The sequence below is a fragment of the Alnus glutinosa genome, chromosome 9, assembly GCF_958979055.1.
Source record: "Alnus glutinosa chromosome 9, dhAlnGlut1.1, whole genome shotgun sequence".
Classification (NCBI taxonomy): Eukaryota; Viridiplantae; Streptophyta; class Magnoliopsida; order Fagales; family Betulaceae; genus Alnus; species Alnus glutinosa.
In genome coordinates this window covers 7,162,437-7,187,980 of record NC_084894.1, presented here as the reverse complement: position 1 = coordinate 7,187,980, position 25,544 = coordinate 7,162,437, and the positions used below count along the sequence as shown (strand labels likewise).

General features: G+C 36.6%; 1 protein-coding gene across 2 annotated transcripts; it reads right to left on the bottom strand.

Moving 5' to 3' along the window:
• Nucleotides 1-13,217: 13,217 nt before the first annotated feature.
• On the bottom strand, nucleotides 13,218-25,383 carry LOC133877360 (protein HIRA). Of its 2 annotated transcripts, XM_062315630.1 has the most exons (10): nucleotides 24,803-25,383; nucleotides 21,831-22,106; nucleotides 20,975-21,226; nucleotides 20,497-20,894; nucleotides 19,343-20,357; nucleotides 17,328-17,538; nucleotides 16,866-17,106; nucleotides 16,269-16,388; nucleotides 15,105-15,222; nucleotides 13,218-14,090 (listed from the first exon to the last, which is right to left on the bottom strand). In XM_062315630.1, the coding sequence occupies exons 1-10, from the start codon at nucleotides 24,908-24,910 to the stop codon at nucleotides 13,692-13,694; spliced, it is 3,138 nt and encodes a 1,045-aa protein (XP_062171614.1). In that variant the 5' UTR covers nucleotides 24,911-25,383; the 3' UTR covers nucleotides 13,218-13,691. The 2 variants fall into 2 exon arrangements, with proteins under 2 accessions (XP_062171614.1, XP_062171615.1); XM_062315631.1 differs by lacking the exon at nucleotides 24,803-25,383 and having other exon boundaries at nucleotides 20,975-21,229; nucleotides 21,831-21,969.
• Between the last annotated feature and the right edge of the window lie 161 nt (nucleotides 25,384-25,544).

Here is a 25,544-nt window from a genome sequence, read left to right as displayed (position 1 = left end):
GCCGCGTGGCCACCCCCAAGGGGTGGCTGCCGGTTGTTTTTTTAATTAATTTCTTTTAATTTTTTTTTTATTTAAATTTGTATTATTTTATTATTTATATGTGAGACCCACGCGCTTTTTGGGAGACAGCTTGTCCTGCGCGTGGGTCCCAGCCATTACTCAAAATGTCAGCTTAGAATTCAAATGAAATTCGGGTCAAACTCGGGTATTCGGGCGGGTGGGCGGGTTTTAGAAAAAACTCGAGTGGAATAATTATTCCACTCTGCTGCCAAACGAACCATTGGGTTTCATAAGAAGAGAGGAAAAGAGCTCATTGTATTTTTCCTTGATACCAGGGAATATAAAATGTTGTTTGTTGTCATCTATATATGGACGTAGACAATCTTACCTACTTAACATTAAATTCTTGTGGCTTGATTTTAATTTGCTTCTTCTTTATTGATATTTTTCTTATGTGTGTTCTCCAAAGTCTAACAATATAGGTGTAAAATGTCAATGTTTTTGGGTGTATATGTCTTTCACGTGCGTATACAAATGCTTTGTTCAAGTATTGCTTTGTTGGGAAAATTATTATTCCCAAAGTCAAATGCAGGGCAGAGCTACCCCAAAAAAAAAAATTTCTTAAAAAAAAAAAGAAGAAAATTTAAATTTTGCCCCTAATTTTTTATATTTTTTTAGTTTTGGCCCCCCAAATCATTTTCTTTCAATTTGGCACCCCCATATCCTAAATCCTAGCTCCGCCCCTAGTCAAATAGGCCCATGACCGACCCAGCAAGACCCGTTCGGTCATGAGGGTCTCGAATATCCGTTGCATAAACACAAGGCGATATGGACGAAACATGCTAAAATGTTTATCCTAATATTATAGCCAAGATTCTCGGGATAAGGTTTGATCTCATAATCCCTAACAAGACGCAGAAGGACTCTATCCCGAGTTTTCCGGAATAGACCATTATCCCATAAAATATGGAATAAGATGCCTGATATCAACGTGAAATTAGCTGACAGGAAGTATCCTACCCGAATTGAACTCTTAGAAAGATAAGTCTAATCTCATACAATCTAGGGATCAGAATCCTAATTGAATTATATCAGAGCTCTCTAATTATCTTCGAACTGTGTGCCTATAAATAAGTTGGTACCCCAGGTACAAAATAACTCTAATCTCTCTGATTTTACTCTACTCTCATTATTCCTTGAAATTGTTTACAGAATCTGACTTAGGCATCGAAGTGGGACCAGTCGGCACCCCCGACAAGCTGTTTACTATTTTGCAGATCTTAGACAAGACGAATCATGAGGCGACACGTCACCAAACTGGAAACTGTATCAACATGCTTATACTTTGTTTCTTGTGATGGCCTATTTGGTGATGAAAATAAGTATTGCAAGTCTTTAAACACTTGGGTGGTGTTTTTGTGGTTGTAATTAATATGGAGTTTTTAGTATGTGTTTTACACTAGTGTCAGTAAATGCGTTAGATGGACGTCACGCTATTAGTCCAAAAGCACTCCAAAGAGACTCATTAGCAATGACATCAGCAAGTCGTACAATTGTAAGTGATCTAGATTGAGGAGTCATTGAGAGCACCATTAGCTAGGGCGTCAACAACACATCCTGATGTTGCTCAAGTTTGAAGACTTACAACGTGTCGTCAGCAACACGTCCTAACGCGATGAGTTCCAATAGACCCACCGAAAGGTTCATCAGCTGAGTCATCAGCTAGGCAGCCTGACGCCTTTGGAAATTGAATCACCACGAGGCGATATGGACGAAACATGCTGAAATGTTTATTCTGATATTACAGCCGGGATTCTCAGGATAAGGTTTGATCTCATAATCCCTAACAAGACGCATAATGACTCTATCCCGAATTTTTCAAGATAGACCATTATCCCATAAAATATGGAATAAGATACCTGATATCTACATGAAATTAGTTGACAGGAAGTATCCTACACGAATTGGACTCTTAGGAAGATAAGTCTAATCTCATACAATCTATGGATTAGACTCCTAATTGAATTGTATCAGAGCACTGCAATTATCTTCGAACTGTGTTGTATCTATAAATAGGCTGGTACCACAAGTACGAAATAACTCTAATCTCTCTGATTCTACTCTTCTCTCGTTACTCCCTGAAATTATCTACAGAATTTCACTTAGGCATCGAAGTAAGACCAATCGGCACCCCCGACAAACTATTTACAATTTTGTAGGTCTTGGACAAGGCGAATCACGAGGCAACACGTCACTAAATCGGGAATTGTACCAACATGCTTATACTTTGTTTCTAGTGATGGCCTATTTGGTGATGAAAATAAGTATTGTAAGTCTTTAAACACTTGGGTGGTGTTTTTGTGGTTGTAATTAATATGGAGTTTTTAGTATGTGTTTTACACTAGTGTTAGTAAATGCGTCAAATGGACGTCTTGACGCGATTAGTCCAAAGCACTCCAAAAGAGACTCATTAGCAATGACATCAGCAAGTCGTACAATTGTAAGTGATCTAGATTGAGGAGTCACTGAGAGCACCATTAGCTAGGGCGTCAGCAACACGTCTTGACGTTGCTCAAGTTTGAAGACTTACAACGTGTCATTAGCAATACGTCCTAACGCGATGAATTCCAATAGACCCACCGAAAGGTCCATCAGCTAAGTCGTCAGCTAGGTAGCCTGACGCCTTTGGAAATCGGATGTTCATACACTAAAAACCCTAGAGGTGTCCTAATAGGAGGACTACTAACATGTCCTGACACTGTTCGATGCCCTACATACTTTTAAAGGTTTTTCACATGTAGTGTTAGGTTTTCTAATAATTTCTTTATATGAGGATGTTTAAGCATGATTAGAAAATAACTAAAGTTGCACAAGTCGTAAGAGAGAGTGCTTAGCCTTTATTCTTTGTTGTGTGCTAAGAGAAATTTAGTTCGGAGCCTCCTTTGTCATAATTTTATTGGAGTGATCATTCAAACTCCACTTCATCTTCATCAACCGTATGAAGTCTATTAGTGGGTCGGTCTACATGCGCGATAGGAAACAAGTAGGAGTGCTTGTCTACATACAAAAGTAAAAGTCATTACAAAAGGTTGTAAATATACTTTGTATGTGTACTTTAAATGAATAATAATAAAAAATTATTAATGTGATATAAAGAGTGAAAAAAAGTTAAAATATTTTGATATTGATTAATACTAAAAAAAGTAAAAATAAAGTATTTAAATTACAACTCACGATTGTGTTTTGTTCCCAGCGTTACCAAACACTGTCCTGATTGCGTTGAAGTCAAACTTGTGTTTTTCAACATAAAAATAAAATAATGAAAATTGGTTCAGGAGAAGGACAAATGCACATATGTAAACTGACTGGAGTTATCCGTTACCTAAGGGCATCTCCAGCAAATGCTCTACTATAGTCAAAAAGTCAAATTTGGCTATTTTGTGACTCTTTCTTCCTCCAGCAGAGTAGTCATCTTGACTTTTTTCTTAACTTCATCAACAGTGTATAGCTACTACTGGCTATTCACTGTTCAACAGTTATCTAATTTTTTATTATATTTCTCTTTCTCTCACCCTCTCCCTCACTTCAGTCTCTCTCTCACTCGCTCACTTCTCATCTTCATCCCTCTCTTTCAATTCCGCATGTCCCCCACTTCCACGCTTAGGGTTCGACGAAGAAGGAAGGAGAAGAATCGGAGAAGGAGATCTGAGAAAGGTGGGTCGACCGAGGAGAGGTGCCGATTTTTTTCCGGTGAGCAGAGGCCCCGATTATCGGCAAGCAGAGGCGCTAATTTCGGTCGAGCAGAGGCACCAATTTTCCTGCGGGTTGTGGGTCGTCGTCCAACCGTTGAAGAGTGATTTCCGACGACTTCTAGAGGTTGAAAGGTGTTTTCTGTGGATTTTTCCTTAGTTGGCCGATTTGGTGTGTTCTCTGCGATGGCGTTAGTAATTTCGGTTGTGTGTGTTGGTTGTGTTGTGAACTTTCGGCCGTGTGTGTGTGTGTGTGTGAATCTCTTGTTGGATTTTAGACAAACCCATGAGATTTGTTGGAGAATATTTTGCAGTCCCTGTTTACTCGTGTCCCCTGATTTGTGAATTTGGATTTGATCAATTTTTGAGATAATTTGTGTTTGTTGTTGTTTTGGCCGGAAGTTAATTGGGTGTGGAATTCTACTGAAACCACCAGCAAGGAGGAGTGAACGGAGAGTGTTTTGGCCGGAAGTTGGTTGGGGGTGGAATTCTGGTGAACCCACTGGCAAGGAGTGATCGGAGAGAGAGAGAGAGAGAGGGGGGGGGAAGAGGGAGAAAAAAATTAAAAAAATAAAGAAAAAGATTAAAAAACAATATTTTAAGAAAATGCTGAGTGGAATAGAGATTATTATTAGAGTGTTTTTAAGATAGCCAGTGATTAAAGTAGAGATTGATACTTTTTGAGTAGCTATTTTAACTCTAATTGTTGGAGATGGCCTAACCTCATTAATTATAACCGAAGGACTTGAGAGGTTTGTTCCTCTGAACCATGTAATTTACCCTACTTGGTAGCTAATTCACATTTTTACTCTGCTTAGTAGCTAAGTTGTCAAATTTGCCCTTAAAAGCCGATTTTAGAAGTTAAATGCAAACCTACTATTGCTAAGGTAACACGACGCAGGCACCCACCTCTGCAAGTTTTTATTATTATTATTTTGTCCAGCTCTGCAAGTTAATTACAATAAATCATTCACAAAGAGTTGTATTTTCATATGAGATCGTTTACAATTATTTGTTTGAATTTAAAAGAATTTGAGTAAGAGATTATGAGATATTGCTTATAAAACTTACCTGACCGAATAACAATTAAGCTCTCAAATACGAACAAATAATTTGAAAATTTTCAAAACTAGTAGATTAGATAAAAAAATATATTATCAAATAACTCAAAATACAAAACACTTCTAAAAAAAAATATTTTACTTAATTTATTGTAGGTGGAGGGATCGGATATCGTTGGACCGAAAGAAAGGGGGTCGTCCTTAAGGAAAGCTCAGGCATCACAAAGGCCCGCCGGCCTCAGACAACCAAACGACCTAACAGCTTCAAATTCAAATAATCCACCCTCACTCAAGTTACAAGTACAACGGCACCCTACAATCAATTTCCCTATGGCCAGCTCACTCAGCCGCCTACTCAGGAGTACTATATAAAAGAAAAGGTTTCCTATTCTTACCTCTGACTAGAAAGCTCCCACTGACTTAGCCGTTAGAGTCCTTCCGATTTGGCCTTTCCAGACCGACGGCCGGACTTCTAACGACCTATCTCTTATTTTGCGGGCGGGTTTTTGTGTAGAAGACTGCCTCAATTCATTACGGTGATCCTTACACCAACCGAAGGAATATTTTTGACAAAACTTCATAAGAGATACACAAAGAGGCTAGGGAATATTGTTGTATAAAGTGGGTACGTAGTGGGTACATGCAGCTGATACATACACCAACTTTCGTGTGTATCTGCTTCGTCTATAAGAATAAAAGATAACAATAATCGATCTCTTTTTTCTTTTGGGATTTTAATTGTTTTCAACATATGCAATTATATATATATATATATATATATATATATCAACCACCAGCTGCTGGCTTACCTGTATGTTACTATGCTAATAAAAGAGGCAATGATGACAGCAGTGCTTACAGGAGCACGCATGTTGGGTTTTAAGCTCCACAGTTGATGGATACCTACACATAATTTTTTTTTTTTTTTTTTTTTTGAAGAAAAATATTATGAATTCGGACTGTATTGCTTGTTGGCAAGTTTATTTAATTCGTCTTTTGTTATTTTATTTTATTTTTAATTCTTCTTTTGTTAGTTGGAGTTGGAGAACAATTTAATGCCGTGTCTTGTAATTTTAATCATAGGTCAGACAAAGTGTACAAAATGAGATTGAACAGCTGCCCATCAAGAAAGGAATAAGAGCTCCAATATTCATCAAAAAAAAAAAAAAAAAGAGCTCCAATAAATGTCTCCAAAGGTAGCTCAATTCGTTGAGAATCACGCCTCATGAAACGAAAGTTATTAATTCGAATTCTTCCTCTCCCTTTTGTGTGGACATGTCAAAGAAAAAATGGGTTAAATTCATGATAAAATAATATTATATTTCTTTTAACATATTCTTCTATCTCATTCAATTTATATTTTTTTCTCTTTCTGGTAAGTTGATAGAAGTCTATGCATAATTTAAACGAAAAAATACAAACTTATTTGGATGTCAAAAATACGAACTTATAGACAAAAATTTTGTTTGCCAATGTAGTTTGTGTTGGAAAATAGAGGTGTTTTTATAGGAAAAAAAAATCAAAATAGGCTTTTTATAAAATGCATTGTTTTAATCTTTTACCAAAACGCATTTTGGGTTTTTTTAGAATAAAAATGTCAAAGAAGTGCTTTTTAAGTTATTTTTTATGTACCAAACAGACCTATTTTTACATGACAACTTTTTATGTACTAAAAATATTTTTTAAACTCTTTAATGCAATCTTTAAAAAAAAAAAAAAAAAAACACTTAATGGAATGGGTGTCCGTATTAGGTAGTTCTCCCTTTATCGATACGTAATGAAAAAGTTGATTTAAGGGAATGAAGAGATGGTTATCTCCCTCTGCATACATCAAAAAAGAATAGTAAGTAGTTGACAAATTATAGAACTAGTTCAGTTTAATTGAGTTTGGTTCTCCTGCACCGAGCAGTGGGCCACTATCTGATAGGGATAAAGGATTAGATAGGTTTAATAGTTGAGTTGGAATGGAATTTCAACTTATTAGGATTAGATTATTTAAATTAGGATCTTGAGGACAAGGTCCTTTTAAGGGTGTAGGATTGATAGGGATAAAGGATTAGATAGGTTTAATAGTTGAGTTGGAATGGAATTCCAACTTATTAGGATTAGATTATTTAAATTAGGATTAGATCTTATTTGAATTTGAATATTTGAACTTTAAGCATTATCACCTTAGGTATTATCTACTTGTATTTCTATTTAAAGACCATTTGGTCGTGAATGAGAAGGAAGAAAAGAATTGATATAGACTTTTGTCTTGTGGTTTGATTCCAACCTTAATTGGATTCACTTGGGGTCTGTCTCCAGCCATTAATTGGAGTTCACTATCATCTTTCCATTCCATTTCTACATTCATCATTATTTTTCATACATCCAATTAGAAATCTCGCATCACTATCATTTTTTCTCTCTCGGTGTTGTTTCTGTAAAATCAAGAGATGACGGTCTTACTCTCGATCTAATCCTTCTGAGGATTGGGAGTTTGTGGTGTTATAGAGTGTTGGGTTATATGGGTAAGGCGCAAGCGGCCGCCCAGTGAAAGAAAAGCCAAGAAGAGCTAGATACCGGAGAGATGCCCACAGTTGACGGGCATCTGGAATTCCAGCAGGATTGAAGTGGATCACAGTATGATGCGGCAGATCCTCCCCATGCCCATCTATCATGATCTGTGAAGGCGAGACTCCCGATAATATTCCTCACTCGTGGGCACATGATGGCCCCGCCTTCTCTTCTAGTTTGTGGTTGGCTGTTTATGGTGGCTCTCTAATGGATTGAGGTCTTTTGTTGAGGGCGTGTGGTCTACACGCGTCGTCATTGGCGACTCCTTGTGCTCATCTCCGACAGCCAAAGTTGTTTTTGTTTTTGTTCTTTCTTTTTTTTTTTTTTTTTTTTTTTTGTTATCACCCTTTGCAGCCTGCTAATTTTATATCAAAATATGTACTCTCTTATCTCCTCTAGTGGAACTCATGTGTAAAGTGCTTAGACAGCTACTCCCAAGTTAGGATCCAGTCTCTGACTTTATTTTTAGGGAATCTTTGTACCCCTAATCACTACCACCGACCATTTGGGTCTCATATTATAATTAACGGTTTCTTTGTTACAAAAAATAAAGAAATAAATAAAAATTGTGTTTGGTTCTCAACCAAACCTAAAATGAAATAAGCACTTGAAGTGGTTTTGTTTTATATCTAGTTTATCTAAAACCAGAGGGGAACGAATTTTATATTTGTTTAATATATATCATATATGAACTAATTAGAATCAATTCTCTAAACGAAATAATAATAAAAATAAAAAAACTATTAAAATGGCAATCTATATATATATATATAAAAAAAACACTAGAAATAATTTTAAAAAAAACATTAAAAAAAAAAAAAAAAAACAGCATTCCAACTCCGCCACTAGCGTCTTACTTAATTAATACACATTAGGAATTCAGAGAGTTTGTAAAAGCACAAAAAGTGATCAGCACCTACTGTTGAAAAAGAAACACACACACACACACACATATATATATATAGAGAGAGAGAGAGAGAGAGAGAGAGAGAGAGAGAGAGAGAGAGAGAGAGAGAGAGAGAGAGAGAGAGAGAAGTTATGAAGACAAAAAGTAAGTAATTTGAGTTGAAGGTTGGATCGCAACGGCTATATCTTTAAAATTTATTGTATCATTTCTAAAAAGCTATAGGGTTTTTGAAAAAATGTTCCAGGATATAATGAAGCCCTAGGATGATCACTTTAGAATTAGCATTTTCTAAAGTGTTGAATTAAAATGCCTTTAGATTGGGAAATGTAAAAAAAATAAATAAAAATAAAAATTGTTACCTAGTGTGTCATTGCATAGGACCAAATGGTCATTTTTATTGTAATTTTTGACACATCCAATGGTCCAAAATCATTTGATCAAATGATCTCAAATTGTAACCACTAGTAAATCCAACTTAATTAATGGACACCTTAAATAGCATATCATTAATCTCTTTTGGAACCACCAAATCCTTAAATAGCATATAATGTTTCAATGAAATGCACATTAAACTCTTTGATATAAAATATATTTCATAATCATTTGAAATACCCAAAATAAATAATTTTATTTATTTTGTTTTAAATAAATCTAACACCTACAACTCCCTCTCTCAAGATCACAACAACATTAAGAACAAGTCCATTTATCCCCTTGCTCTACAAATCTAATATTACTCTTCGGAGTATACTTCTTGCGAGAAGTATACGCTCTTTGAATAGCATCAACCAGTGACGGAGGGAGGGGGGGTTGGCAGCCCCCTCCCCCTCCCCCCCCACTCAATTTCATTAAAAAAAAAAATTGTAAAATATATATATATATATATATATATATATATATATATATAAGATAAAAATAAAATAAAAATTTAGCCTATTGGCTCCTACGAAAAAAAATATTTTGGCCGTTGGCCCCTTATCTATAAGAACTTCTGGTTTTGTCTCTGGCATCAACAGAATTGAAATAAATTATATTAAGAAAACACATGCGGTTAAAAAAAGAAAAAAAAAAAAAATAAGACGTACCAATTTTATAAATAGGGTTGGAGGAATCGAAAACTCCGCCACCATCATATAAAGCAATTATGACCCACTTATTGGACAAAATACTTTCTTTTTAAGTGTCACTATTTTGACCCACTTGTTGGACAAAACAATTTGGTTTTCTCTTCTCTTGAGGTACGGTTTTGATGTGCATGCACATGCTGTTCGAACATTGCATGTGGTTGCAAGTAAAACAAACATTCGAAAGCATGCTTCTCATGCAAGCTTCCACATGCATGGTGTGGCGTGAGTGTGAAGGGAAAAGAGACCAGAATCTAGTTTTGGCAATAATAATTAAGTAAAAGCACCTAAAAAGGTGTTTGCAAAGAGCACGTGATTCACTGGCAAAATCCACAAGATGATGCAATGAGATATATATAAATATATGTGGCTTAATTCGGTGCGTTTGGTATTTGGCATTGCGAATGATCGAGTACCATATGTTTGGTCTATGAGAGATTATTATAATGGTGAGATATATTGGTAGGCAATCGTGGATGGCTTTGCCATTAATTGGCTCAATTAATTAGCTTCTTGTTGGGCGTCGTCTGTCATTCATTAACATGCACGACAAGTAAGGGTTCATTATTGTCGTGGGCAGTGCCATAATCGGGCCGGTTCATTATTCATCACTAAATTATCTTACCTATTGCCCAACATTTTAGGCAAGCAGTCCCTTCTAGATTTTTGTTGGGGGAATAGTTTTCAATTTTCACGGATGAAGTAATTAAGGGTGGTAGTTTATGTTCACATATGCATATATGGTTCGGATTGTGTTGAAATTCGACCTATTTAATTTAATTAACAGGTCAAACCTCTTAACCTCATCCTTAACTCTTTAATTTTGTATTGAATTCATGTCGGGTTCGCGGATCGTGTAAAAAATTGTCAACTTTAGATGGAAGTGAGCAACTGGAGGTTCCCTTGTTAAAGTATTGATTAAGTAATTAAAATTACATCTTCGTATTAGCTTAATCTTTTGGAATAAGTGGTGATTTAAAATGGTATCAAAGCTAAAAATATTGAGTTTTTACATTGACTCCGTTATTTACTCTCATTTCAATTAAATATTTCAGATTTTGAGCATCACTTATTAAAATGTAGTTTGAGTCCACACGTGAGGGAGAGTGTTAAAGTATTAATTAAGTGATTAAAATTACATTTTCCTATCAGCTTAAGTTTTATGGTAAGTGGTGATTTAACACCACTTTTTTATATTTCTTGGTGTGTATGCTTTCCGAACAGAGAGGAAAAGTGAGTGTTTGTGAGACATACCTAAGCTCGGGAGATGATGAAACCTTTCATGGGCTTCTCACGGCCCCTCTTGGGCCTCTTGGGCTCTAGTGGCAATGGGCCTTTGAATCAATTACCCTTCAAGTAAAAACTTGGTCATAAAGACATTTAGTGCATCAAATTAGAACCACTCTAACTTGTGTTGTTTTATAAATTATGATAAATTTAATCATTTAATTAATATTATAATACGATGACACACGCTTCAAAAGAAACGTGGTATAACATCATCACATGTTCACATGGCTCTTAGGTAGTTTATCTTTGAGTACAAAGTATAAGCCATAACCACAAGACATCATTTGGCCTAACAAAAAATGGAAGCTCACATCAATCTAGAGACAAAGTTACGTCGTGGCCAGCTTAGACGGCCTATCTATATAACCTATGTATAGTATTCTGTTAGAGCATTTTCAGGAATATTATACATTTTAGTTAATAAAAAAAAACATCATTTTTTATTTTGTCTACTACTTTTTCAATACAAAATTCAACACATTTTTTATTTCCTTTTTTTTTTTTTAAATATTATTTCTCAATATTTTTTTATTGTTTGCTTAAAGTTTAAACCACCAAGTGAAATGACTACAGGAAAAAAAAAAAAAAAAAAAAAAAAAAAAAAAAAAAAGCTACAGTGACATGGCCACATCACTTTTCCAGCAGACGTCCTTCACGTGTTCTTGCCATAGCCAAGGTAAACTAACTCTTATCATTTTGAATGAAGGTGATAAAACAGTAGACAAGGACACAAGGTTAAATTAACATTTTATCTCAAATTTTGGACGGATAATATTCTAATACTCCATCTCATGTGTGTAATAAATGAAGTCGAACACGTAAAATATTTAATTAAAATGAAAGGTGAATGACAGAAATAAAGTTCAAACTCAAAAGCATTACTTGCTATTTGAATTTAGCTTCCTTGAACATCGGTCAGTTACTCCAACCTTGCCTCATCATGAAGTAGCCTCAGTATTGGGAGTAAAGATATGTTATTCAATAGACGAGTAATTTTACATAGCATCCCATGTTCTCATTGTGTCCCTTCAAAATTGATGTACATTTTGATTTAATGGTAATTTTAAAAGTCACGCCAGTTTTGGGAGACATAAGAGAGATATGTGGGTAACATTTAGAATTACTCTTAGCAGACTGCTATACATCTGGAATGATATAACAGTAAAAATCAACCCTTGATTTTTCTTTTCTACAAGCTTTTACTTATCCAAATGATGATTTTTAGTACAACGTCATTCTAATTGTATCACAGTCTACTAAATAACACTGCCCCCGAGATAATCTCATCCATATGAGCCAACTAACCAAGCTTTTGGGTCCATACCACAGCATATGCCTATTGCAATTTGCAAATGCTTTGTATTTAAATTTGAGGTTTAGACCGAGCTACACGTACGGTAATGTGCTTATATGAACTCCGACTCTTAGATTGAGAGATCATATTATTATTCAAGGGACCGGATCCTACAATTGGGGATCTTGAAAATTTCTCCTGCCCGCTTTAATTGGGTAAGGGATGTGAGGGTCGGTAGGGTCCTTTCCTGTTTAGGTAAGGGGTTTCATGTCTGAACACAGAGCTTTTTATTTGAACAAGTTGTTCAGGCAAAGAGCTCCCTACTCAGACAGAACATTCTCTCTTACAAAAAGCTGCGATTCTTCTGTCCCCTTCTCTTTGGGCAAATCCCTATCCTTACTCAAGATATGTAGTCAAAACTACCTTAGGACATTTCAAAGAAATTGTAGATTCTCAAATTATGTGAATTCAGGTCATTTCTTGCATCGAACAATGTGAAAAATGCTACATATTAAAAATTTGATATGTTACCAATAAGAATCGAGTATATTTTCATTAGGTTCTTGCACTTTATGTCGTAAAAAAGCTTTAAGCAAAAAATTATTTTTTTAGTTTACTAAAAAAGTCTCTTCAAAAGTAAAGAAAAATCATTTAATTTTTTTTTTTTTTTTTGAATGCCTTGCTAACATGCCGCTGTTTAATAGGCAGTATTTTTCAAGCCGTTAAATGCAAGGAACGGCATGAATTCACATAATTTGAAAACTACAATCTTTAAAATTGTAGTAGATCGCAATCCAATCAACTCAATGCTCGAGAGCAAGGAACCACGTGAAATTTGTTTCATTTAGTATCAGACCCAGGCACAACGCTTTTATGCTACACTTCGCATATAATTTGAATGTTTCCATTTGGTTTCCAATAATGCTTAAAGGCCTTTATTCTTGCAAAAGCTTAAACAGCCCAGTTGGTCACTCAGGCTGAGGCCCTAAACAAATTTGAATATGGTCGGCTTTACTGCATGAACCTCAGCTTTACTGCTTGTTCAGAGAAATAGATTTAAAAAGAAAAAATCGGCCTTACTGCATGAAACAATTTTGCCACCATACCATGGAAAAGACTAGTAACTTTTGATGGCTAGTCCTGTCTAGTTTTCAGAACACTGGTACATGCAAAAGGTCCAAAGACATTGATTTCACCATTCATTATCATTGAACTTTTAAGCTTCAACCAAGGGGCAAAAACAAAATACTAAATCATTGGTCATTGGCAATATTACACATTGTACAGTAATTGATCATCTGATCTGTGTAGCAGTCTCATATAGTAAATACAAGTTAGAACCTATCTGATCCAATTAGACAGGAGAGCCGGAAAGATGCGAAATTCACACAATTACGATTAACATCATTATACAAGAAATAAGATCAAGTCGATGACAAAAAACTGATGATGCAAGGGCTAGTTGAGATTTTTGGAGCATGACAAGTAAGATAGATGTGTTGTTTCAAATCCAGATGCAGCTTCATAGAGGAGCTTGAGGGGCATAGATCAGTCAATTTAGGAGCGCTTTTACACAACAAATAGCCTTCTTTAAGCAAGGAAGCTGATATGGGCAAGATTAACCCCGACGCAAGATCAACTTCAGAAACATGAAGTTGGTATGCCCCTATTGAAGAAATCAGCTCCTAGGGTTAAAAATTGCAGAATTCAAGAACATGCATCTTTTCCTTGCAGCATCAGATTAACTTGATCTGTCACCGGTGGATCTGAATTAACTTGATCTATTGTTGGTAGTGCAGAATTTGCCTGATCTTTTGTCACCTGGGTCGAGTCCTTTTCATCCATAGTTGCAGGGCTGGTGTTCATATGATCTATTGCTGCGGGGACAGAGTGCGTTTGATCTGTTGCTGGTGGGGCAGAGTGCCTTTGATCGGTTGCCATTGGAGATGACGTTGGTGGAGAGGAATTTTTTTCGTCTAAATTAGTTTCAGCACTCTCATATTCCAAAAGGAGATCCATGAACTCATTAAGCAATCGCTGGACTTTTCTGTTTGATGCCATTGCTGGAAGAATATCTTCTCTTAGAAGTTTGTGTTTTCTCATTCCCTGCAGTGACCCAAAACAGTATCTTATACAAGCCCTCAGAATTCTTTCACAAGGATATATATAGTTCATGAAAATACAAAAGGAGAAAAATCATTGTATCCATATAGAGAAACCTTCTATTTCAATGCAAATAAGGTAAGGCTATACTCCAAAAACATTTTAAAGAAAAAAAATATGCCAACAGAAAAACTGTCTCAGAAATTTGGAAAGAGGACGAGGTGTGGAGGAGAGAAGACAGACTGTTCGCTTCAAAATCTCTATGCGATAAGAGTGTAGTTCAACAATCCCATAAAATTTAGACAGCTATTGGGTTCACCCCATGCCATAATTTGCCCCATCCTACTGATGGATTCCACCATCAATGGTAATTAATTGATTTATTATCCTAGGGATGTCTAAACACAACCAAACTGTAATACTTTATCGATCCTTCTAATTGCAGACAAGCTCCAATCAAAATGTAATAATTGCTCTAAAGCCCCTATTCTGTATGTATCAACGCATATGTTTGGGGCCATCAATGAAAAACATAGACTGACAGAGGCATTTGGGAGCCCTTATGAGGCGTTCAATTCAAAGAGATAACAACAAACTCAGATGCAATGCCAGGTTGATGCCCAAAATGGTCCCACAGATACATATAGGTGCATCCATTGTGGCAAAAACAAAGTCAAATAACAACATCATCAGATAGTCAACCAGCAAATTTCACCTTGATAGTTCATCATGAATAAGAATGCAAAAAAAATGGATCAATTCCCCTGCCCTCCCCAGAGAGGGAGAGAGAGAAGCCATCCAGTTGATGAAAGCACTTATAATCTAGTATATTTTCCCTATATAATAGAAATAATCAAAATATAGATGCAAAACAGAACACATAGGAGAAAAAAACAGGATATAAAGAGCATCTTAGATGCATCATGTACAAATAATTTCCTAAAAAATAAGGCAAAAAACAGGTTCTACCATCCAAGGTATATGTAAAGTACTAAAGAAGGGTAACAGAAGTCTTACAAGCACACAAGGATCCCATGCCAGGTTCTTTGAATCTGAAGATGTGTTTTCTGCCATCCCAGTTGGAGGTCCAAGAAAACTCTCACAGACTTCTCGCAAACGAGACTCATCTGCTTCTCTGCAATCAATAAGAATGTTACTTATACTGTCCCACTCATAGATGCTAAATACAATTACTATTCAATATTTATTCAGCATTAAAGGATATAATTGTCCAGTTAATATAAAATCAAACACTATACAGCATACACTCCGATTACATCTGACAAGAAAACTTATGGTTCACCCTCTGAGATAGGCCCATATGTTGTTTCTTACTAATGAAAGCACAAGCTGCATTGCAATTGTTTTTTCACAAAAGACTATTTAAGACAAAAAAAAAAACTGTAGGAGTTGGCATATCTTATATCAGTACTACTGAAGGATTATGCTCATTTCCTGAACAATCATTTACAAACCTTGATTCAACTAAAAACAGTTTGAAGTAATATGAGGAGAAATACAAAAGGAAATATATACAATAATTGGTAAGACATTCATAACATATAACTTCAAATGCATAAAATATTGTTTATATATAGATCATCATCTTTGCCACTGTTGCAGAGAGATTCAAAGAAACAAGAACCGAAGACAAGATTTTTTTACAATCAAAAAATCTTTTGTCATTGGTTCTTGCCACACAAATAAGCAAAAGGAAGAGCATAGCAGCAAAGTCCAACAGGAGGGCCTATATAGTGCATGTCCATTCAAATACCGGTTGGAGGCAATACATAGTATCATGTACAATCAATTTTATGGTTACATTATGTAATGAGGAGCAATGGTTCTAAATAAGGAAGACAGTTTTTTACATTGAGTTATTCCATGTTCTAGAGTAATAAAATAAAATAATGACAAACAATAAAAGTAACAAATACAGCCAAAGGAAATGTTAAATATTGACCCAGGAAAGAGAGAGATCTTTGGGTGGTGGGGGGAGTTAAACAAATCTGAAAGACTACATCTCAAAGACAAAATATGTGAAAGAAAAAGATAGGGAAAAGCTCTTTGCCAGACAAAACTAGAATATTACTCACAAAGGGGCCAATTGAAAAGGTTAAAAAACCCTAAAATGACAGGGGGGCCGGGGGGGGGGGGGGGGGGGGGGGGGGTGGAGTTTACCTTGCAAGGAAGCGTATGTATGACAGGAGGCACTGGCGATATTCATGAGGAGACTTCAAAGCCAAAGAGGATGCCAACTGAGCTTCCAAATGAGCACGTGTCTGCACTCCATCGGTCACTCTATAACAAGAAACAACCGCAGGTCAATTGTACAAGAAGCATGTAAATTATACTGGCGACTTCACACTGAATTACTGAAAAAAGAGAACTGAAGAGATGCGGAAATATAAGTATATACATTGGGAGTACTTTGAAAGTTAGGAATCAATCTAGAAATAGTCATTAATAAATCCGGAGAATTTCGAAAAAGAATTCAAGATGTTTAATAGTCCTGCAAGTTCAACAAAAATGAGAAAGAGGGAAAAGAAAGAAACGCCAAAGTGGTGGTCACACTAGTATTCACGACATAATGCGTACTTCTATTACCCATGTTAATAATTTTTCCTAAAATCCAAGTACTATGCTTCTTCAAAACTAAAGAAAAATATTCAGCCTGACATTCTGACTTTAAATCTAACCACATCTTCAATTAAGGCCCGCCATTGACACATGGCAGATAAGTCCAACAGCCATCATGAATTTACACCAACTACATACCTGCTCCAACCAGGCTTTCTTGCCATATACTTCCTAACATCAACCTGCAATGCAGCCAGCTCGCCACTCTGAACTGAACCCAAATTCCAGGAGCTTGCAAAGTTTGAAGCAGGGAAGCAGTCATCTGCAACCCTTAACCAACACATGAGACTCATATCAAAGAGGAAGGCATGGCGAGTAGCCAGAACCACCAGAGGAGAACCAGATCTTGATAGCTTTGCAGATATAACTTTGATTGTGCCTAGAGAGCAATCAAAAGAAAGACACATAGAACCACCCGATTAAAGGGCACAGTTGTCAAGAAATTAAACAAAATTTCCAAACTTCATAGACAAAGTATATGGCTTTTTTTTTTTTTTTTTTTTTTTTTTTTTTTTTGATAAGAAGACAAAGTATATGGCTTCTCAGCAATTATTATAAATAACAAAACCCTTGTTAAACAAATTTGAGAGTTTGTGATACCTGCATCTTTTGCAGATGAGTTTGGGTTCAATGCAACCAGAGATCCCAATGAGTCGTGAAGGAGACAGTTCCGGTTATATAGATCCCAAACATACATTGTTCCTTTCCTTGTGACTAGCAACAACTTCCAGCACTCATCACAATCTATAAATGTTGCTGCTGATCCCATCATCATGGTTGGCATAGCTCGTCTCCCGCACTTTGTGTAAACCTTCCCAGCAGAAAACAGACATAAGATGGTATACTAGTTCTAATAAATTGTACAAGCTATTATCTACATCTGAATTTCCATGAAATTTATAAGAGCATCCTCAACGAGCTCTCTAAAACCCACTTTTAGACAAAATCTGGAGAAATTTTACTAAAACCTCATACATCAAACTCTCTATTCCCCTATCCATTTTAGAGCTTGTCAGACACCAAGCCAAATATGGAGAACAAAATCCATTCTCTACTCCAATTTTTTTTATGTTTTTATATTTACCTTCACACTCTCTCTCTCCCCCACATATGAAGTGGTTGTTCTAAAATCAATAAAAAAATAATATTTAGTTGAAGTAGAGAAATATTGAATTTTGAGAATTAGAATTAAATTCTAATTCTATTTACAAATATCGAGGTAAGAAATTGTGTTTGGGTGTTGAATTTTGAGATTGAAAAATATTATATTTTAATGGTAAGAAATGATTGATAGTTTAAAAAGTTGTGTATAATGATTGGTATTTTGAAAAGTTGTGTGAAATAATAATTTAAATAATAATAATTTATTATATATTGATTATTTAATTAAAAATAAATAATTAATTTTTTTTAAAAAAAATAATTGAAATCAAAATTAAAAATTAAAAAAAAAAAAAAATGAAGCAAGGGTGGCTGCCGGTTGGCAGCCACTCCTTTGGGGGTGGCCCGGCCACCCCCAGTGGTCCCCCGGGCGGCCTCCCCCCAGGCCTCCCCCAGTACTCGGGGGAGGCCGCGCGGCCTCCCCCAAGGGTCAGGGGTGGCCGCGCGGCCACCCCCAGTACTCGGGGGAGGCCGCGCGGCCTCCCCCAAGGGTCGGGGGTGGCCGCGCGGCCACCCCCAGTAGTCGGGGGAGGCCGCGCGGCCTCCCCCCAGGGTCGGGGGTGGCCGCGCGGCCACCCCCAGTAGTCGGGGGAGGCCGCGCGGCCTCCCCCAAGCCGGCAGCCACCCCTCTGTTTTTTTTTTTTTTAATTTCTTTTATTTTTTTTTATTTAAATTATTAATATTAATTTTTTTTATTTTATATTGATTTAAATTATTAATATTAATATTTTTTTAGTCAACTTTTTCTGCGCTGGGTCCCACCAGTAATTTCAAAATTCGGGTCAAAATCCGGGTTTTTGGGCGGGTGGGTGGGTTTTAGAAAAAACCCGGATGGAATAAAATTTCATTTCTAATGCCAAACAGTTTGAGTGTGTTGTGAGGTGTTTGAGAAGTGGCTAACTAAAATACTAAAAAGTAGATTTTTTTTTTAGCTAAAATTTGGAGAAATTTTAGAGAGCTCATTGAGGATGCTCTAATTAGCCGATTTTTTTTTTGAAAGAAATGCTTTCCACCCAGTTGTCCTCTGGGCCTTGATTAAAATTATCAGCCCAGGAACCCTATGCTATTCATTAGTGATGTCTAGAAAAATTTGTCAATGTTTGTAAAATGTCAAATTCTTCAAAAACATGGTAATAAATAAGTAAAAGGATCACAATAAAGAAATAGTTCGGCAATGGAATGTCTCTCAACAAGGCATTAGCAACACCTAATAGTTAATTTGTAGGTTCAACATAACATAACAATCAATCAACAGCCACACCAAATATTATGATGCAAGGTTTTGTGATAAAGGGCATTTCAACTATGAAGAGAAAGAATCGAAATATATCATTAGTGTCTTCAACTTCTACAATATCAAGAACATTTTGAAACTACAAAACAAATAAGAAAGAACCCCCCAAAAAAAGGGAAAAGAAAGAAACAAGAAATAACATTTAAATTTGAATACTTACCTGTATGCATCCATCTTCACCTCCAACTGCCCAGAAATTTGCATTTCCAGCTAAAACGGTGACTTTTCCCGAGATCCTGTCAGACCAAAGAGTTTGAGACCCCCTAGTGCAAATAATTTCTGTTTCTTTCATCATGAATGTATTTCCCACCCCAAAAATATCATTTGCAGCATGTTCTCTAGGTCGAGCTTCCAAGCAAAAGGGTAAGGCATCATCTCCTTCTTTCTTATCAAACACCCTGATAGAAAGAGAAGTACTAGAAGCAGGCAAAGAAGTAGAAGCCTTAGCACTCCCGGACTGTTCCACATTGATGCTTCCATCTCTGCCCGTGGAGACTGGAACTTTCTCAATAATGAGACTCTCAGAAATTGTAGCCCTAGCGGTGATTCCAGAACGCTCCTTTAGATCAGAGCTTCGGCCTACCGCTCCCCTAACAAAACTTTCTTTAAAGCCAACCTCAGTAGGAACCAACCCATTATCATCCTTTCCGCGATCAGATGCAATAAGAGGAAAGTCGAGTGCTTGGGACTGAGCTGCGCTAGAAATATTTTCCTGTTGAACAGGCACTCCAACTGCTTCTGGAATTATCCTCTTTCTGCCATCAGGGCATCTATACTCTCTTTGTTTTACAGGACTAGAAATCCGGGAAGAAGTTGACACTTTATTTAACCCATCAGCAGCAGTTCCACCACTCTTCTTCCCATCATCAGCTTGAGGCTCACTCTTTGTTGCAACCTCTGTATCAAGGGAAGATTTTATCAGCGTCTGCTTTTGCTGAATGTCTGCAACAACTTTTTTGCTCGGCGTTTGCTTAGCTGAAGCTGCTTCAAGCAGTAGCTGTGCTGGGCTTTCTACTAAGTTTGCCTCTCGACCTCTCACATCCCCATAACGATTTCTTTTTAACTCATCCAGTTCAGCATCACTTAGTCTGTGGCCAAGTTCTTTCACCTCAAAATGGAAAGTAGCCACTGACCCGTCCAAGGAGCAGGCAAAAAGTGAATATCCATCAGGACTCCTGTTCCAAAAAGAGAACAAAAAGATTCAAAAGAGGAACAACAAAGATGTAAAAAGAATAGTTAGAGAGTCAAAATTCAAAAAGAATATCTGAACCCATATCCCAATAGTTGAATATTTTCCAGAAATTACAGTCGTACCAAGATAGATCCACAACACTTTGTGTAAAGAAATGCTTCGCCACAAAGAGAGGACGAGGACTTGCAGTCGTCCATACAGTTATAGTACGGTCCTGACTCCCAATTGCAATAACATTATATGGCTGTGGTTCTTTGCCTCCGGTCTTAGAAGCTCCATTACTCCACCCAACAGATGCAGATTTCACTTCGTGAGTATTGGTGGAATTCCTTCTGAACATTGAATGATTAAACTTCACCACAATAACTGGGGCATTATGTCCTAAGAAGTCAAAAGTGGCAGACCATTCCCCTCTCTCCAGAACAGGTGCAGAATGCCTTGGCTTCTGGAAACCGTGAGTGGTAGTAATAAAATGGCCACAAGGGGACCATCCAAGCCGCCTGAAAAAGGTAGATCCGAGCTGAAAAGAACATAATCCAATTAGAACATAGAAATTAAAACTGAAACAATATAAGATTCGTTAAGGATGAACAAACATACAGATTTAGCCCAGTGACCATCTGTTCTGTGAGCAAGGCTCCAATCACTTGTTCGCCAAATAATGACAGTCTTATCGTCTGATTGACTTGCTACAAAGGAGCCAATGGGATCCCAAGCAACTCCTTTAACCAGGCTAGAGTGACCCCTAAGAACAGCAGTGCAAATGCCATTGCTCATATTCCAGATATGGACGGTGTTGTCCAAACTCCCACTAGCCAACGTTGAGTCATCCGGAGACCAATTAAGATCCACCTACTTTAAGCATGGAAAAACAACTCCCAGGTTAGATGATACCCAATGAGAACACTCATGTAATAAACATAGGTGGCATTTGATCGCACATAAAACTGAAAGTCTTCTTTTTTCTTTAATTTCTTTTTCACTACGGAGGAACAAACCCATATTTTAAAGTGAAATTATGAAGAAATAAATTAGTTGCTCAAAGCAATTGATTTTTGAAGTCTGGAAAAAAATACTCGGACCATCCCAATTATTTGTTCACCTTAGAAAATCCAACTTCTTATAGTTGATGCATTGTCTTTGAAATAAAAAGTTACCAGTGTCCAAAATCACCTTTCTTAATTCAAACTCAAATAAAGTAAATAAAAAAATAGTATTGTATTTTCAAATAAAATAAAAAGTAAAGCTATTAAAATTATGTCCGTTGACTTTTCAATATCAACATTATTTATAGACATCCCAGAATGGAATAGTGGACAAACAATATGGGACAAAGGGAGTAATAAAAATATAATCAAACAGCAAGATAAAATTATTCCAAAAATCATCAAATGAAAGGTTATATTTTTATTTTTGTTAACTGACAGTATCCCATTTGTAAAAGCGATTTCATTACCACATCTGCAGTGTGTCCTCTTAAAGTCATTGCAACTTTCCAGTTCTCAACATCTGGGGGCTCTCCACTGCCAAACTCAGTGGTTCCTGAACCAGGCTTCCTTTCATGAATTAAAATCACCTGATCATCAGAACCTGATGCAACATACCTACCGTGTTTAGCCCACCGAACACAGTTGACAGAACCAAAGTGGTCACGGAGGGTCGCAAGAAGCCTATGTGTGGATTCATCATTTCCTAAGTCCCTACTAACAGACTTCATGTTCCAAATACGGACCTGCATTCATTGACGGGAGGGAGGAAAGCAAGCTGTCAGATTTACTAGTATGTAACAAATAATGCTTGCATACATAATATTTCTGGTAACGCGAGTCGTTGTGTGCATGTGATGTATGTGCACGACAAATTAAAGTTATTCCTTCAGTCCCATATTGTCGGTCCTTTATTTGAGATGTCCCAAAATATTAGTCACTTTCAAAAGTTAATGGACACCTTTTAATTACTTTTCCAACTTACCTCCAACTTTATTTAAAAAATCAATACTCCAACTTTTTCATTTGCGTTATTGAGTTTATGTTGAGGAATCTAGTTTTGAAAAGTTATATCCTTTTATTCAAGAAAAAAATTGCATTAATGATGTTCCTCTTAAAAGTTGGATTTTCTATACAGAACCAACAATATGGAACAGAGGGAGTATTTTTTTAACATTAGAAATTTTATTATTGTGAATTAAGGAAAAGAATATCAGTGATTACTAAGAGAGAGATACAGAGAAGAGGATTGCAAAAAGTGGGAGAGGAAGTGGTTGAGGTGATTATTGTAAATTTAAATATGATTACTTAAATTATTAAACTACTTCAATAACTTTACAAGGTTAATTCTTTTATTTAAGGAATTAATTGTCAAAGAAAATGGTTTTTTAGGAAACCTTGTCAGCAAAATTACTAATTTAACTACTATAGGTTATCTTTAGTAGTAACAAAAATAAGAATAGTGGTGCCATGTGACATGACATCAAAGAAGGTGAAGCAATGTTAAAAGCATATAAAATTTACCAAATCCTTCAATAGTAACGCATAGAGGCTTACTCAATTTTCAAATATAACAAAGGACACTGGTTGCAAACAAAAAAAAAAATGCAATCAACATGCCTGTATAATTACACATACAAATAACATTTTCCGCTAATAATCACAATCCTTTAATACTCTTTAGTCCAATGCCAAGAACAAGACAGGTAATAAGTTTACTTAATGATTGTATTATTGCAAACACGTATATTTAACATTTCTCGATTTAATAGTATCTCCGGTCACCAAAGTGTGTGTGTGTGGGTGGGGGTGGGGGGGGGGGGAGAAAGAGAGTATTTATTGCATAAAGCTCAAGCCGCATTACAAAATCAACACCTGTATTTCCAGCATTAATTCATTGAATATCAATGGAAACATTGCTAAAGGAGGATTCTAGACCAAAACATGCCGTTTGGTAAGTTCCCAAAAGTTAGTTAGCATCCAACACCCCCCCCCCCACAAACCCCACCCACACACAATAAAATAAAAAATAATATATATATATATATATATATATATAAAATAGCAAAAAAAAAAAAAAAAGCGTGAAATGCATCTCTGACCAGCAATTTTTCTTTACATATTTCATTGCTAAAACCACAACATTGAGAATGATATGCAGATTAGGTATCTATGGACGTGGCCCTAGATAGGACAGAGTGGGATACATGCAGACAGCCCCTTAGTTGAGATAAAGGCTTAATTAGGTATGTCTTGTCTAACAAGCATATATGAAGAATTGATTGAAGTTATGAAAATTGTCAACCGTTCCCACTGAAAGCAAGCTCAGGGTTATCAATTGTATAAATTGTCATGAAAGTCCACTCTGGAAGCACTTATTACAACATGTTCTCTCAATTTCAAAGCAAAGAAAGTAAAGCAACGTTTGTTTTAACGTAAAATGATTTTTGAGGGAAAATACTTTTGGTTGAAAACATTTTCCAAGGAAATCACTGATTTTCCATTATCTAGTTGAGACTTGATAATAACATTGAAAAATATTTCAATTGTTTGGTTATTACGAATTTTTTTTCTTTTTGATTGATAAGTTCATCAAACCCATGACCTCACCCCACACCTTGCTACAAAGGAAGGAAGTACCATTTGAGCTAAAGCTCATTGGCAGTACAAAAAATATTTTCCCACTAGAACTAGAAAGGGTGGAGGTTTGTGCTGGGTGGGGGCCCTGCATAGTAGAGGGAAAGGGGGAAGCGGGAGACACAGGAGGAGGAAGTTGTTTGCAGGCTGGGCTGCAATGCAGGGGGGATTTGGGGGGGGGGGGAAGGGGGGGGTGAAAGGTTACAACGAGATAGGGGAGATGGCGGGCAACAAGAGGAGGAAGGTGGCGCTGAGGGAAATCACATGACGCAACAAAGGAGTAGGCTACAGCCAACACCACTTGCCTTGACCACGCCCAAAGGTTTACAATATCAATGACGTTTGATGACATGAAAAGAATCGAGGAAAAGAGAACATAACTTCGAAGAAGAATAACAGTTCTCGGTTTCTGAAGGCCCTAACATAAAAATTTAATATTCTTACCTGTACCGTTTTTCCTAACCCAAAATCCTCAGCAACCAAGCAAAGCATGAAATACGGAAAAGAATCAACCAGCTAGGCCAAATAGCTGTACTGGACAGTTCTAGTCTATTTAATGTCTCTTCTCTTCTTAAATTTTCCAAGCATCCAAAGTAGCAAGAACTTTGAGCAATTCTCTCGGCAACCAAAGAAACATGGAAAATGCGAAAGGTTCTATAAACGAGATGACTTTTGTGCTCACTCAAGTAGATCGTTTTGTTGTCCCAACAATGAAGAACCCAAAATTAAGAGTCATAGTATTCCCCATTTCCTGAATTTTATCAGCAACCAAACAGACGATAATAGGACAAGATAAAAGCCATACCTTGTGGTCACCTCCACCGGTAGCGAACCTGAGCCCCCCAGGTTGAACATCAATGGAGAAAATTTGCATCCCTTCATGCCTAATCCAACTGGGTTTCTCTGCAATCATCTCTGCTTCCTGATACTAAAATCCAATACCGTCTTTTACACTATAGTTCTGGCAAATTCGCAGCTTTGAAACAAAAACAAAAAAGCCCTCAATTCAGTGATTTGAAGAGAACCCAATGAGTTTCCAACAATCACAAACTAAGAGAGACCCCCAGAAGGTGCCTACATGTATAATTTAGACCCAAAAAAACAAATAGAAGCTATATCAGAAAAACCCCAGATGAGTAAAAGAACCAAAACCCCCGAAAGACAGTTTTTGACCTTGTTTCTTGAAAACCCTGCAAAAGGGTATGCTAATTCAGGGTTTTGGAAGCGAGAAAAACCCTAAATTTGAAGAACCATAAGAACTCTTTTTACGTTTGAGAGATAGCAAAACCCTAGGTTTGGACCTAAAGGACCAAAACGCTACAAACTCTAAAGTGACTGCGTTTGGAGAATATTAAGATAACTTCTTTTTTAACGGTCAAATCTCCTAGAAGATCGCGGGTCTCAGATACGAAAGCAGAGACTTCAAAGGAAAATTTTAAATTAAATAAAGGAATAAGAAAAGCCAAAAAGGGGACTCAGACTACTCGGTAGTGTAAGAGAAGTTATATAATGAAAGGGACGGGACGGATAAGTTTTGTAAGTTTGGA